General features: G+C 38.2%; 1 protein-coding gene across 1 annotated transcript in view; it reads left to right on the top strand.

Moving 5' to 3' along the window:
- Nucleotides 1–13,542, top strand: part of bnc2 (basonuclin zinc finger protein 2) — a 124,306-nt gene that overhangs the window by 45,187 nt on the left and 65,577 nt on the right. Inside the window, exon 2 of the mRNA XM_079462518.1 lies at nucleotides 10,451–10,687. Within this exon, the coding sequence (XP_079318644.1) occupies nucleotides 10,451–10,687 (237 nt within the window). The remainder of the gene's footprint in view (nucleotides 1–10,450; nucleotides 10,688–13,542) is intronic.

Below are 13,542 nucleotides of genomic sequence, written 5' to 3'. Positions count from 1 at the left end.
GCAGATACCATTCATGCATTCATTGCCTTCTGAATAAATGTATTAGACTAAATTTAAGAATTTGACATGAAAATAATTTTAGATATAAAGTAATTAAAAGATTTTAAAAGATTTATAAAAGAGGAATACCCTTTACCCCCACCCGCATCAATAACCCCCCTGATCGCGTGTCTTCTGGGTTTTGGTACCAAAAGGTTGACAGGTATGTATATAGCACAATATATTTGTGCTGCAGTGGTTCTTCGTAGGTTCTTTAGAGATTCTTTGGGGTGACCGAGGTGCACCGTTTCCGTATAAAGAATCTGTTATGCCCAGTACATTCTTCAGCAGTTCTATATAGCACCTCAGTCATCCCAAAAAAACACTGAAGAACCAAAATATGGTTCTATATAGCACTAAAAAAATGGTTCCCCTATCATGGGTTAGGGTTGGGTTGGATTCAACCATTTGACATATAATTTTTACCGCTTTTTAGTTTGTTTACTGTTACGGAAATAATATACAACTGAGACAAAAGTGTGTGTTCAGCAATCTAATGATCATGCGATCAATTGACAAACGTAGCCATTTTTTTAAAGGATGTATCGGTGAGAGACTTCTAAAAAAGCTACTTTGCCAAATGGCGTCAGCTGCCATGTTTCAACACAGTGTACAGGTATACAGTTGGTGGTAAAAATAAGTGAAAAAAAAAAAAAAAAAAATTCTCCATGGCCTAAACCTGTAATATGCAGCTGTCAATCTAGTGGTAGTATGAAAACATTAAAAAACAATTAAAAACGTGATGTTTGAAAAAAGCTGATCAATTTGTGTTAAAAGTATGGCATGAAAGCCGCTGTCAATCTGTTTGGTCTGTCGACTATTTGTCTGTGAGGCTCATACCATTTAGAGACCATTTTGGAACCCCCTGTGTGCAGAATAAAGTAGACTCGTCCATGTGTCAAAGAGGAGTAATTGATGACAGGCATGTGAGTGAGTAAACCTAATCAGGAGCTCCAGGGACATGCACCAGTGCTCCTCATATGCAGAATAGGAAAGCCTCAAATTTTGTGTGACTACATCTCTCTCTGTCTCAGGTTGCTTTATTTCCAACTTTAGGTTTATCCAGTTTCTCTTGCTTATCTTTGTTGTCTTCATTAAACAGCAGCATATTGTGAAAACACGCAAAACACTGTAAGATTTGAGATGTTTACTAATCATAAATAGAGACATTGTACAGAGATATGTCTCAAATAAAAACACATCAAGTGTAAAACTTATCTAAGAACAATAATAATAATCATTTTAAGTACATTTTGACCAAAAATGTTAAAGGAAAGGCACGAGTATAAGCAAAGCCACACATATAATTGTCACTTCTCAGATCTGGTCAAATCAGCTTTATTGTCGACAGTTGAAATCTTTTAAGGTTTTGGGGTGGCTGGTACACACAGTTCTCATGAGTATCTATCTCTTTAGGGACATGGTCCAATTAGGCCGAGTACAGCGAAAGTGGGACAAATATGTTTCATGATCGAGGGGCCCTTTTAACATTAAGAAGCAAACAAATGTATACACAGAGGTTGTATAATATATAATCCTCGGCTGACATAATCATATTTGATTAAGCCTGTAACTCCTCTCATCAAAAGTGTTAAATCTGCTGATGTGATAGCTAGAGCATCAATAAAGAATACATGTGGCAAAAATACAAATTCTAATTTTTTTATGAAGGTGAACCACTTTGTGCTGGTTTCACAGAAGGGGATAAATTAATCCACATGCAGGTGTTAGTTAAGGACATTTATTTAGCTTTTGTAAATGTGACTTAAAAACATTACTGGTGTGCATTTTAGTCTGGGAGTAAGTTTTAGCCTTGTCTGTGATACTGAGCCTTCATGTATGTTTTAACATACTGTTATGAGCTATCACTTTGAATAACGGAATAACGGTAGCTACACTACATCACAAACATGATTGTTTCATATTAGGCTACTGTACATACTATACATACCTTATCTAACCATATGTACTGTAATCTCATGTTTGTGCTGTTATCCTGGATGCCAGTTGTTTTAATATGTTTAGATGCAGGATAATAATTGAAAATCATTGATTGGTCTAAATTAATTTAGATTTTAGCTCAGCTCTACTAAAATCGACCTATTAGATCTTAATTACATGGTTTGAGCTTGAAGACCACATTGAACTAACAAACCTTCTATTTTCCAAAAACAGATTTACTATTACTTTACTAACGTTACTAATATTACCACATAGTAAACCGTATTTGATCAATCTGATCTATTCAACTGCTCTAAAGATTTTCTTTGAAGTGAATATACAGTATATGCTGTGAACTTAAAGCCACAGTCTCTTATTTGCTATTTGTTATGAACTGTGTAAGGAGAACCCAATTGCAGGCAGCGAAACGGGGATGAAGGGGTTAACAAATAGACTTTAATAAATACAGAAAACAAAAACCCACGAGGGGGTAAAAAGACAGTACACAATAACTAACACCATAAACTGATAAACTGAAAACTAAACACTCAACTAGAACTCAACTATAAAACACTAAGACTAAACAAACACTCACAAAGACTAGAATAAACTTAAGCACTATACACGACAAGGCTTCTAGGAAAGTCAACGAGGGTACTAGTACGGGGTAACAAATACAACGAACCAGCACAAGACAATGAACACGAGGATGTTTTAAAGGGAGACAGACAAAGGATAATTAACAAGGGTCAGGTGCGGGTACTGAAACACTCAGGGAAGGTTAACGAGGAAACGAGATGGCGGGAAACACTGACGAGACACGAGAAAGCACATGGCATGTCAGAATCAAAACAAAGCCATGTCTTTCTCACCCAAAACCTAAGGCTATGCCATGACTCCGCTGCAAGACCAAGAATAAACATGACATGATAGCGGAATCATGACACTATTGGTCTGTTTGATGGCAAAGCTTGTTTGCTATATTGTTAGCATCTTAAAATTGCCTACCCTTCTTTCAAAAAGGTTTAGGTAAAATCCAGTTCCTTACCATGTTTAAAAGTTGTTCTTGACCTGTTCTTGTTTTGAAAAAATTATATTATATAATTATTATTATTTACAAACCTGCCAAAACTATCCCACTTTTGCAAACTTCAACCCAAAACCATCCTCCAGCATTTGACCTGGAAACTAGCACTTAAGAGGAGGTAAGATATAAGGGGTAATGAAGCCTACTGAGGAGTTGTAAGTGAGGATACACAGGTACAAGTGTATCCTAGGCAGAAGTGTTTTATTGACTAAATTGACACAATTAGATTCTCCCTCAAATTGATATCGTCACGTTCAAATTATTCTCAAACTGCATAAATGTCACTATTCATTATTTTATGGTTTAATATTTTTGGAAAACCACAATGGCCCTAAAACAGAACCTTGAGGGATAACATCAAATCACATGCATGGCTATTGTTCTTTGATGGTGCCAAATATTGAACACAGCCCATCTTTAAAAAGTTTTTAAAGGGTGAATGTTTTCCTTGTCGCATTTTTTTATTTTCTCACAAATATTACAATAACCAAGATGTCTTTGTTATCATATGAACTGAGCACGAAATGGCTTTTGATTCAGAGACATTTTTGAAAAATGAAGTATTGTCTGCCTATTAATTTGCTTCCTTTTTAAAGTGCTTTCGGGGTTGATACGTAACTGTGTGCACAATTTAAGGCTTTTGCATTTAAATTCCCCTTTATTTTGATTTATTTGGAGGATTTGTTAAAGTCAAAATGAAAAGCTAAATGGCTTTCTTTGAACAGCATAAAGATGCAATTGTTAACTTGTTACCTGGGTAACAGTCCAGATTGTTGCAGAATTCTTCTTCAGTGGAATATGTTTTGTTATCTGTCGGAAATTATCTTAGCTGTAGCACTGGAAATGAGCACCATTTTAGTAAAACAATGTACAATGTAAATTATGCCCGGGGAGGATGTGAAGCAGAGCAAGAGTGACAGTAAGACACTGGACACATATACTAACAAGAACCCAACAATAGTGAAGTTCAACTGTTTTTCTTCACCTCAGTTAGCAGCGGGGAGGTGAGACAACAAGGGCCACTATAATCCTATTATTTTGGGAAGGGTAGGAGTGTAGTTATTGCAGTGAATTAATGAAAATTAAGTCACTGGAGCACTACTTATTTCAAATGTGTGCAAAGCTACAGAAGCAATAGAAACATGTGGGACAAGTTTGACAATAATCTAATTTTATTTATATTTTTTTTAAATGTTTGTTTAGCGGTGGGTGGCATGATCAAAATGTTTTCACAGAATGAAAATTTTAGTTTTACAGTTCTTCTCAACGGGATTCGTTTCTGGAACCTCCTGATTTGTGTTCATATTTTAATAAGTTTAACATTCAACTCCTCAATTTTGGTCTAGAGTGCTGCACATGAGTTGGCCACAAACACTTATTTACATACAGTGGAATACACAGAATCAAAAAATCTGTGGAAATTATTTATATCACCATGTACCGTCATGCAGCTCAGAGTTGGAGGTGTAAAATGAACCTTAATTATCTGCCGTTCAGAAGATAAAGTCTTTGTTCTTGTTCACCTCTTTTTCTCTGTTTTGTTTTCTCCTTTTTTGTCTGATTTTCTTTCTTTAATGTCTCGTTTCGATTACATGATTTTATTGTCTGTTGTGATAGTGACTGTGTCAGACTAAACAATTTTGTCTCCCATACAATAGTCCCTTTCACACAATAGTCACTGTAAATTACTATCAATTTACCAGAATTACTTTACACTTTACCTTGTAAATACACAAATGTCACACTAGTGAAGGCATTGTGACATTTTACTAATAAGTCTGCATTCACATATTGGTTCCAAAATACCAGTATCCATAGGCCCACACAAATTTCCTCCCTTCCACTTAGCAGCAGAAATTGTTTTGCCATGTTTAATTTGTTTACGGAAGAGCATCTCTGCTCCCATTGGTTAACATCACAGATGTGACAGAACCATAGACTGAATAAAACATGGACGTAGTGCCCATGATGTCACCCATAGGTTTGTGAGGAGCTGATAAGCTTAAAGTGGGTGGAGCCGGCCGTGGCCATCTTAGCAGCGCGTCAGTCCTGAATAATCGGAAATGGGCGAAGAGGTGGGACGTGGTTGGAGCTGAGACACCTGGTTGCTGAAGCCATGCACCAAATTTTAAGGCTTAATATATGTTAAACGGGTGGGTCACAGTTGTCATGAAATGTAAAATTAGCTATATAGCCCAAAATCATTTTTGTACCAGGCTGTAAACATGTTTTTTGAAAAGCTGTAAAGTTGCCCATTTTAACATGGGTGCTCGATGAGATTCTGCTTTCTTTTGGAACCAGTATCTGCCAGTCTATTAGCATTGCCAGTCTATTAGTTGCAGTTTGCTAGTCTTTGTATTAGGATGTTGTATTTAATTGTATACTATGGCAAACTGCTTCTGCGATGATTGCCATGTCATTCTAAATTTGGCCTGAATTTATCTGAATCAGCATTGGCCTTTTGCTTTAACTGGTCACAGTGATACATGGAAACTGAACGAGTACAGTGGCTTTGAGATAATGTGTGGTTTCAGAGAACCTTCAGAATCATGTGTGAGTTCAGAGAACCTTTACTTTCCCCCTCTCTCTCTCTCTCTCTCTCTCTCTCTGTCTCTCTCTCTACTTTGTGTACCACACACAAGTGGAAGGTTGTTTAAACATGGTGTCATATGATATCTTGTGGCCCTTTGTGTCTTGGAGCAAAACAGAACAGTGACAGTTCTATCATGCTGCCATCTGATCGACACACTGTCTTCAAGTCACATGAAGAGCCCACTAATATTCCGCTCATTTACTCACTTGTGTGTGTGTGTTTGACTCGGCATCACGCCTTCACCCGCTGTCTTCCCTCTGCTTTCCTCTCTCTCAGGTATTGTTTATTTAACAGGTTTACCTCTCCATCTTAAATGAGTTCGACACATTAGATTAAAAGATGAGAAAAATGCCACTGTGGCAATTGATTTTGTAAAAGGGATTCAGGGAATTGAGGGATCACCCTGTTTCCAGTGCATACTCTAAATAACTGAGCAAACCCTACCCACATCATTAGGTGGGCATCGATGTGTAGAGGAGAGATTAGAATCACAACCCACTTGCTAGAAACACACTTATTTCCTGTGGACAGATTACTGCCGTCCACACTCTCGAGAACCCGGGTTTCATTTACATTTATGTTTCATTGACCTCCTTTATTGTCTCTCTATGTTTAATTCATCTCTTTTGACCTTCCTTGTTTTGTGAAAATATTTCTCAAAAAAATATTAAAGACACCTTTATTTTTTATATTGTAATAACATAACGGTAATCTCAATATACATTGTTTTTTATTTGTTTTATTACTTTAACAGGTAAAATCCAAGTGACACATTTAGGAGTACAACCAACTAAAAACATATGAAGAAGTAATATTGTACATTGTTCAAAATGTTATTTTAAAATCATTACAAATTATTAGATACAATTCATAAAATGAAATTTGACATTTTTATGATGTTTATACTATAAAAGCATACATATACATTTAAATAGAAAATTTATTGAACACCCCTATAAACAATAATAAGAATGTCAAATAAGAGACCAAACCACACTATTTAAAATTTAAATTTACTATAATTTATAATGTAAAATGGGAGGGGGAGTAATCTTCCAACTGCCAAGTTCCTGCAGTAAAATAAACATCCTCATGTCTTCTCATGAATAATTAAGGCTTGTGTCCCATTCTCTTGCGAGGCAAGGAGAGATTTTTTTTGTTGCTTATCGCTGCATTCTAAGTTACATCCACTCTTCATTTTAGTAATGGAGTCACCTGGGGACATGTGAGGCATAGAGGCAAAAATGACATAGCCCCACACTAACGCCCATAAACACGCGCTGACATGGGTCACTATGAAAAAGTCAATGCCCTCTGTGCTGCCGCAGTGCCACAGCCCCAGGACTCCCAGCATGCTCTCCTCTCTTTTACTCTAATGAGTTGCAACACAGATAATGTGGCTGATGATCTTTCATTGATTTGGCTATCACTTGCTTGTCTGGTAATTGATCCGTAGCTGAGCCTCTAGTTAATTATATCAGCTTCGACATGGCCCTGGTCTGGGGGGAGTTTGAAGGCTTGCAGAATAATAGTTTTAATAAAGGAGTCCATTACTGTGACTCTCTGCTCTTTTTGACTGCTGCTGGTGCCACCAACAGCAGGGACTGAGCTCAACCGTGGATAAATAAAAAGAGGACTTGACAAACTGAGGAAAAAGGCAGGGAGAAGGACAGAGCCAGTCGGAGAAAAAGGAGAAGGGATATTGGCAGAGTTCTCTAAACCTCTCACAAATAACAACTATTAATGGGGAGGTCAGAAGCTGAGCTGCCAGCTTGACACTCAGCGGCACTTGAAAAATCAAGAGACCAGCACATTTCAGACAGAGAGGCTGAAACAGAAATGGAGAAGGGGTGAAATTGAGAAATTGAGACATATATGTGACTGTAAGATGTGATCATCAAAGCTTAATGAAGAAACAATAGACGTATTATGGAGAGCTACTCATGTACTAACTGTTTTTAGAAATGATGTAATGATTATTTTGGTGTCTGTACTACTGTATGCCTCAATGGCAATGTTGTTTTCTTTGAGGAGAGATGAAATGGAGGGGACAAATGTGTGACAGTAGGCTTTGAGCATCTCTCCCATTAGTGTCCATTTGCCTGTAATGGTGTGTGGTCTTTGCTAGCTTTGGTTACTGCTGAAGGCACTAAGAGAGAGAGAGAGAGAGAAAGAGAGAGAGAGAGAGAGAGAGAGAGAGAGAGAGAGAGAGAGAGAGAGAGAGAGGGGAAGAGGGAGAGATGAAGAGAGATGGTGAAGAAACAAAACAAAACGGCATATTAAGTTCTCATTGTGTCGGCCACCACTCCTCTTGCCTTTTTTCATTCAATATAAAAAAATGTTGTAAAAAATGAAGCACTAGATTTGATCAGACAAAATGCTGTGCATATTACTCAGGTAAAGGTTAGCCAGAGCTGTCATTAGTTCTGTACAGAGGCTTTTAAAAGACAGTAACAGCTGTCTCCTTCAAATTGCCACAAAATTTCAAGTGGCTTTCTACATAGAAGCCATTTAATGTAGCGAAAGGAAGAAAAGTTAATTCCTTTTCTTTCTGTTTCATAGAAGGGAGATCACAGTGACATCTCACTCAGACATACTCACAGTGTCAAGGACTATAATTTTAACAGCTGATGTGAGCAAGAGTGGTGTAGAAAAAAGGTAAAGACGCAATAATAAAATCTAAAGAACAATAACTTTATTAGACAATTTATCTCTCATGTAAAATGTTTTGCCATGTACAGTGAGGAAGAGATGCTGCCACTTATTGTAAGTGCATATGTTAGGGGTTTCTTTCTTTTCCCCACCTTTGTGAGACTGTCTGCTGCAGGGACCAATTTGGCAAAAATGGAGCCTCTTTCTCATTTTTTTCTTAATTAAAATCTGAAAGCATCCACTCGAGGTTTCTGTGTGTGTGTGTGTGTGTTTGTGAGTGGGAGAGAGTATGTATGATTATGTGCTCTGCCGCACTTCTCCAAAAGACTGTGTGTGTGTGTGTGTGTGTTTTGTGTATGTGTGTGTGAGGTGGGGGGTGGAATGATTACGTAGAACTATTAGCTAGAGCTGTTTAATACACGGGAAGAAAAACAGACAAAGGAATTAGACTTTGTAATAAAATCAAATGGTTGTGTGCTCACTTTAAAATACCTGGCTTCAGTGTTGTTTTATAACACATTCTGGATTCAATCCGACTGTTGTGAATGTATTCAGTTAGGCGCGATGTATAAATATGATGCATATTTTTTTGTAATTACTGTTAAATTAGATATTTTTTAAAACTATTTTTTTCAACTTTGCACAATTGAAAGGCTTTGAGTTGTCTTTTTGTAGGTTATTATAGAAGTTGGAACTTGTCCAGTGGTATTGACAAATACATTATTTGCTTGAAGTAGTTGTGTGGAGAGAGCAGTTTTGTGTGTATGTGCGCATCTACGTATTAGAGAGTGGCTCAATCCCACTGAGGTCTGGAGTGGAGAAGCATCAGGCATGGAGAGCTGGTAATAAGACAGGGACAGCCCAGCTTTCTCCTCCTGCTCTCTCTCTCTCGCTCACCCCCTCTCTCTCTCTCAGTGGGAAATCAGTGGAGGAGAGAGAGAGAGAGAGAGCCGTGTCATTGAGTGCCAGCAAGAAGAGAGGAGCAGTTAACTCAGACGTGCTGCGGCCCGACACACATGCTCTACCTCACGCCACACATATGCACTCATGGCTGCCTGCACATGCACACACTGACACACAGTGCTATCTGAGCAGAGAGTAGTTAGTGTGGAGTGAGAGGACAGGCAGCTCTAAGGGAGAAAAGGGGCCCGAAGAAAAGAGTAGTACAGAGAAAGAGAGGGAAGGAGAAAGAGAGAGACAGAGAGAGGAGGGGCTGCTCTGGAACTGACACACTCCAACACCTGATCTCCACACAGCTGGGAGGAAAACCACGCTGGACACTACTGGTGAGAGAGATGGGAGATGGGAGGGATGATTTTTCTTTTCTTATTTTTGGGGGGTTTGTAATATTTTGCAGTTTTCTTTACAATTTAAGTAAACATTACTAAAATTATAGTATAGTCATGGTTTTGATTTTCAAGTGAGTGTAGAGTTCTATGAGTAAAGCTTCAAAGTTTTTTCGTTATCTTAATGTGGTGTTTTGCCTGTGTGTGTGTGTGTGTGCGTGTGTTCGTATCTGTGTGCGGGTTGTTGAGGTGTGTAAGAGGTTGAAAGGCCAGGCTATGGTTGAGTGAGTTTGTTTGATGATTGATTTATGCTCGGAATGTATGTATGTGTGTATATGTCCTTGTATGTTTGGAGGACAGCCCATACACAGCCTGACTGACATTTAGAAAAAGTGGGGGTCCTGCCAAAAAAAAAGATTCTTCCCTCCTTTCCCATCTCCTCCTCCACTCCTCTGCCATCCCCCTTTTTTCTCACTCTCCTTCACCTCACACCCCCATCTTTATCTTCCTCCCTCCTTACCTCCGACGCTACGCTCATCCTGCCCTCTACCACCACATGCCCCAGAGGAAATATGCATTGTGCAGCCCTGTTCCTGAATTAACTCAACACACTCCTCCTGCTACCGGCAGGCAAGACCCTACACTCTCTTCCCCCTCTCTCAAGAGAAGATCGCAAAGAGAGAGTGAGAGAAAGAAAGGAAGAAAGAAAGAGAGAGCGAGAGAGAGAGAGAGAGAGAGAGAGAGAGAGATCAGGACAGAAGGCAAGAACATTCACCCTTTGCCTATTTGAACCTCCACCCTCACATACTTTCTTCCCCATCTACCCCCCTTCCCCTTCTTCTCCACCGGCAGTCTGAGGAGACAGAGTTGGATGTGAGAGGCAGTGTGGTGTGGAGAGAGCAAGATCGAGAGAGGGCACGCGAGTCCATAGCCCGAGCCAGCGGCAGCAGCAGTGGTGCAGGGGGAGGAGGAGGAGGAGAGAGCTCCATGCAGTTCACCACCAGACCGGCCAGCGCCGAGCCGGGCTTCATGGGGACATGGACACAGCAGAGCACTGACAGCAACCTCGTCTTCAGAATGTCCCAGCAGGTCAGTGGGACGCTGTCCCTTTCGCTGTCCTGTCTTTCTTTCTGTGTGTTCTCCTGTACGTCCTATTCACTGTATGTTCTGCGGTGTGTGTGCTGTAATGTGCAGCTGTTATTGGTGTTTAAGTGCATGTTTGTGTGTGCGTTTGCAAATATGTACGAGTAATTGTGCATGGTTTGTGTGTGTAGCTGTTTACAAAGTATTTTGGTTCGTATGTTTACAAAGTATTGTGGAATATTGATGTATTGTAGATGATGTATCAACGATTTGAATGTTTGCTACTGTGTAAACTGTTTTAAGTTCTCTGACTGGTAGAGGTTTAGTGGTTAATAGCCATGTATTTTTTTTTTGAGTGGGAGTGTTTGAGTTCAAGCACTTTAATTGACACCAACTGTCAAGTATGCTATGATATGTAACAAACTACAGCCTTCAATTTAAAGTTTTAGAGTATGATAGAAAAAGCAGTATATGACATATTATCTTGCATTAAGGAATAGTGTAGCTGTGTAAACAACAATTGTTTGAATTTGTTGATCCTTTTGCAAATGAAGCTGTGGTACCCACATGTTTTTTTTTCTGTTTGTCGCTGGAATCCGTAAAATGAACAACTACTTAAAAAAGTACGGCTGAAACTTTAACTGACAGTATCTTAAATCTATATTTCTACGACGTAAGTGCACACTTATTCGAAAGTTGCTGTGGTGCGTGTTTGTATCTGAACGGAAGGTTTAAAGGGGGAGGATTGGGGGTTTGCGAAAGGAGGGATGATGAGGAGAACATTAATCATCTGGGCTGGTTTCTCTGTGCCATGCTCAAACTGTTACGAGCGCAGGCCCCTGGACTCCCTTTGGCTAACACCGTCCAGATTTCTCACGAACTTTTTTTTGTGTTATCTCTGTTTATACGCAACACTGACATGCGTCTCGTCTTAAGTGTAGACGGACAAAACAGAGACACCGGTATGTGCATTGTATTAAAGGGAGTTTTTAGTTTTTTTACTTGTTTTGTCTATAGTACACATTTCACTAAATAATTGAGGTTCGTTCATGTATAATTGAACATTTGGACTCTTCGGTTTTCCTTGAAGTGCGTATTCTCCGTGAGAGCAAAGATGTGAAGGGTATGGATAACGGGATCACTGCGCTGTTCGGCGCATCGGCGCAGGTGGATTCTGTCCTGCGCTTATTCACAAAACTGAGACACTCATACAATGCGAGTTTACGGACACAGTGAAATCATAATTTGCTATTTATAACGGTGTCACGTTATGTATAAATCTAGCTAAGTGGCATTGTTTTAATATCACGCATCGTTATACAAAATATTTCCCAGCGCTTTTCCCCTTTATCCTTGTCATTAGTCACATAAAATGCTCAATGCAGTTTATTTGAGCCTGAATTTTAATATATACAAAAAATCAGAAAATACAATGATTTATCAAGACACCTTGGCACGTAATGCGTACTGACGATAATGTAGTCTGCCTGAAATTAATGATTATTTTACAAAAGATTGATATGCTTCTTAAACAAAAAACAAAACAAACTTAATAGAACTTGTTGGGGTTCTAAATATTTTGTGAGGAGTATTATAAATATTTAAAGGTTTTAGCCGGATTATACATAATAATAATCTTGTTAAATTTGTGCGTAGGCTATTTATTAAAAATATGATGAAGATGCAAATATTAGATACAGGCAGAGCAAGTAATAAAACAGTATAAATTATATTCTGGTTTTAATGCTCTTCCCATTAATAAAGCAATGATTGAAATAAGGGTTTCAATATTTTTTCAAAAAGCGATTGCAAGCCTCTTTTGAGCGTGCTTTATATGCGCCCTAAAGTCATATGAGCTTAAAAATGTAGAATGTAACATCAGCTGACCGTTTACTGTTAACAAGAAGACCCCTACACCATCATCACCAGTTTTTATCAACCAAGCGTATTTGACTGGTATCGTCTCCACAATCTTGTAATCGACATAAATATTAAGTTTTACTTCATAACCAATAATGTGTCATAATTGCTCTGTCTTGACCTGCTGGTTGCCGTATTAACGCGCTTTAAAGGTTCTTAATTGAATGTGATGTCGCGGTGCTGAAACCGAGCAGTGATTAGTTTGGATCGGTAACATTTTTTCCCGGTGCTGAATCTAAGCACATCTCCGGTGAAACCTTTGAGATGATGGGGTGCAGTCAAGCTCTGTCACAGACGCTCTCAGCATTCTTTCGTCTTATTTCAAAAAATATACAAATATATGGTGATGTTAATAAACATAGCCTACATTATACAAATAGCTCTTTATTATGAATGATTTGTTTAGAAAGTATTTGAATTATTTTGCAAAATATTAATCATTGCAATGGAAAATCTTTCTTTTTCCTTTTTTGGTATATAATTATAATAATAATACTGCCATCTAAAAATAGATGGATTTCCTGCTAAAATGTTTTGCTGAAAGCGCCATTGTTATTTAGATTCGGACCTAAGTAAGGTTTCTATTTAGGTTTCTAATTTAGTGGCGCTGTCAAAATATTTTGTTGTTTTAAAATTTTGTTAATTCTATCGATTTATTTGCTCCTAAGTAATGTATTGAGTTCCAGTATTGTCACAAATCATCTCAAACGAAATATAAAACAATCTTCGGGTTGCGGGCGCGACACTATATAATGCAACATGTATAATAAAAAATAAATAAGACATTTTAATAAAGCTAAATGTTCATATTTGATTTATACAGACTGATCCCTTCTCATATTTTTATTGAAGAGTTATTGTGTACCGAAAAATGATCTAAACGAACATTTCTGTAATTTCATTTCTTCTTTATTTTGGGATATACACGGTTAGAAAAAAAA

This window comes from Barbatula barbatula (genome assembly GCF_947034865.1).
Source record: "Barbatula barbatula genome assembly, chromosome: 8".
Taxonomy (NCBI): domain Eukaryota; kingdom Metazoa; phylum Chordata; class Actinopteri; order Cypriniformes; family Nemacheilidae; genus Barbatula; species Barbatula barbatula.
The sequence above is the reverse complement of the archived record's forward strand: the minus strand, read 5'-3'. Positions and strand labels throughout refer to the sequence as shown.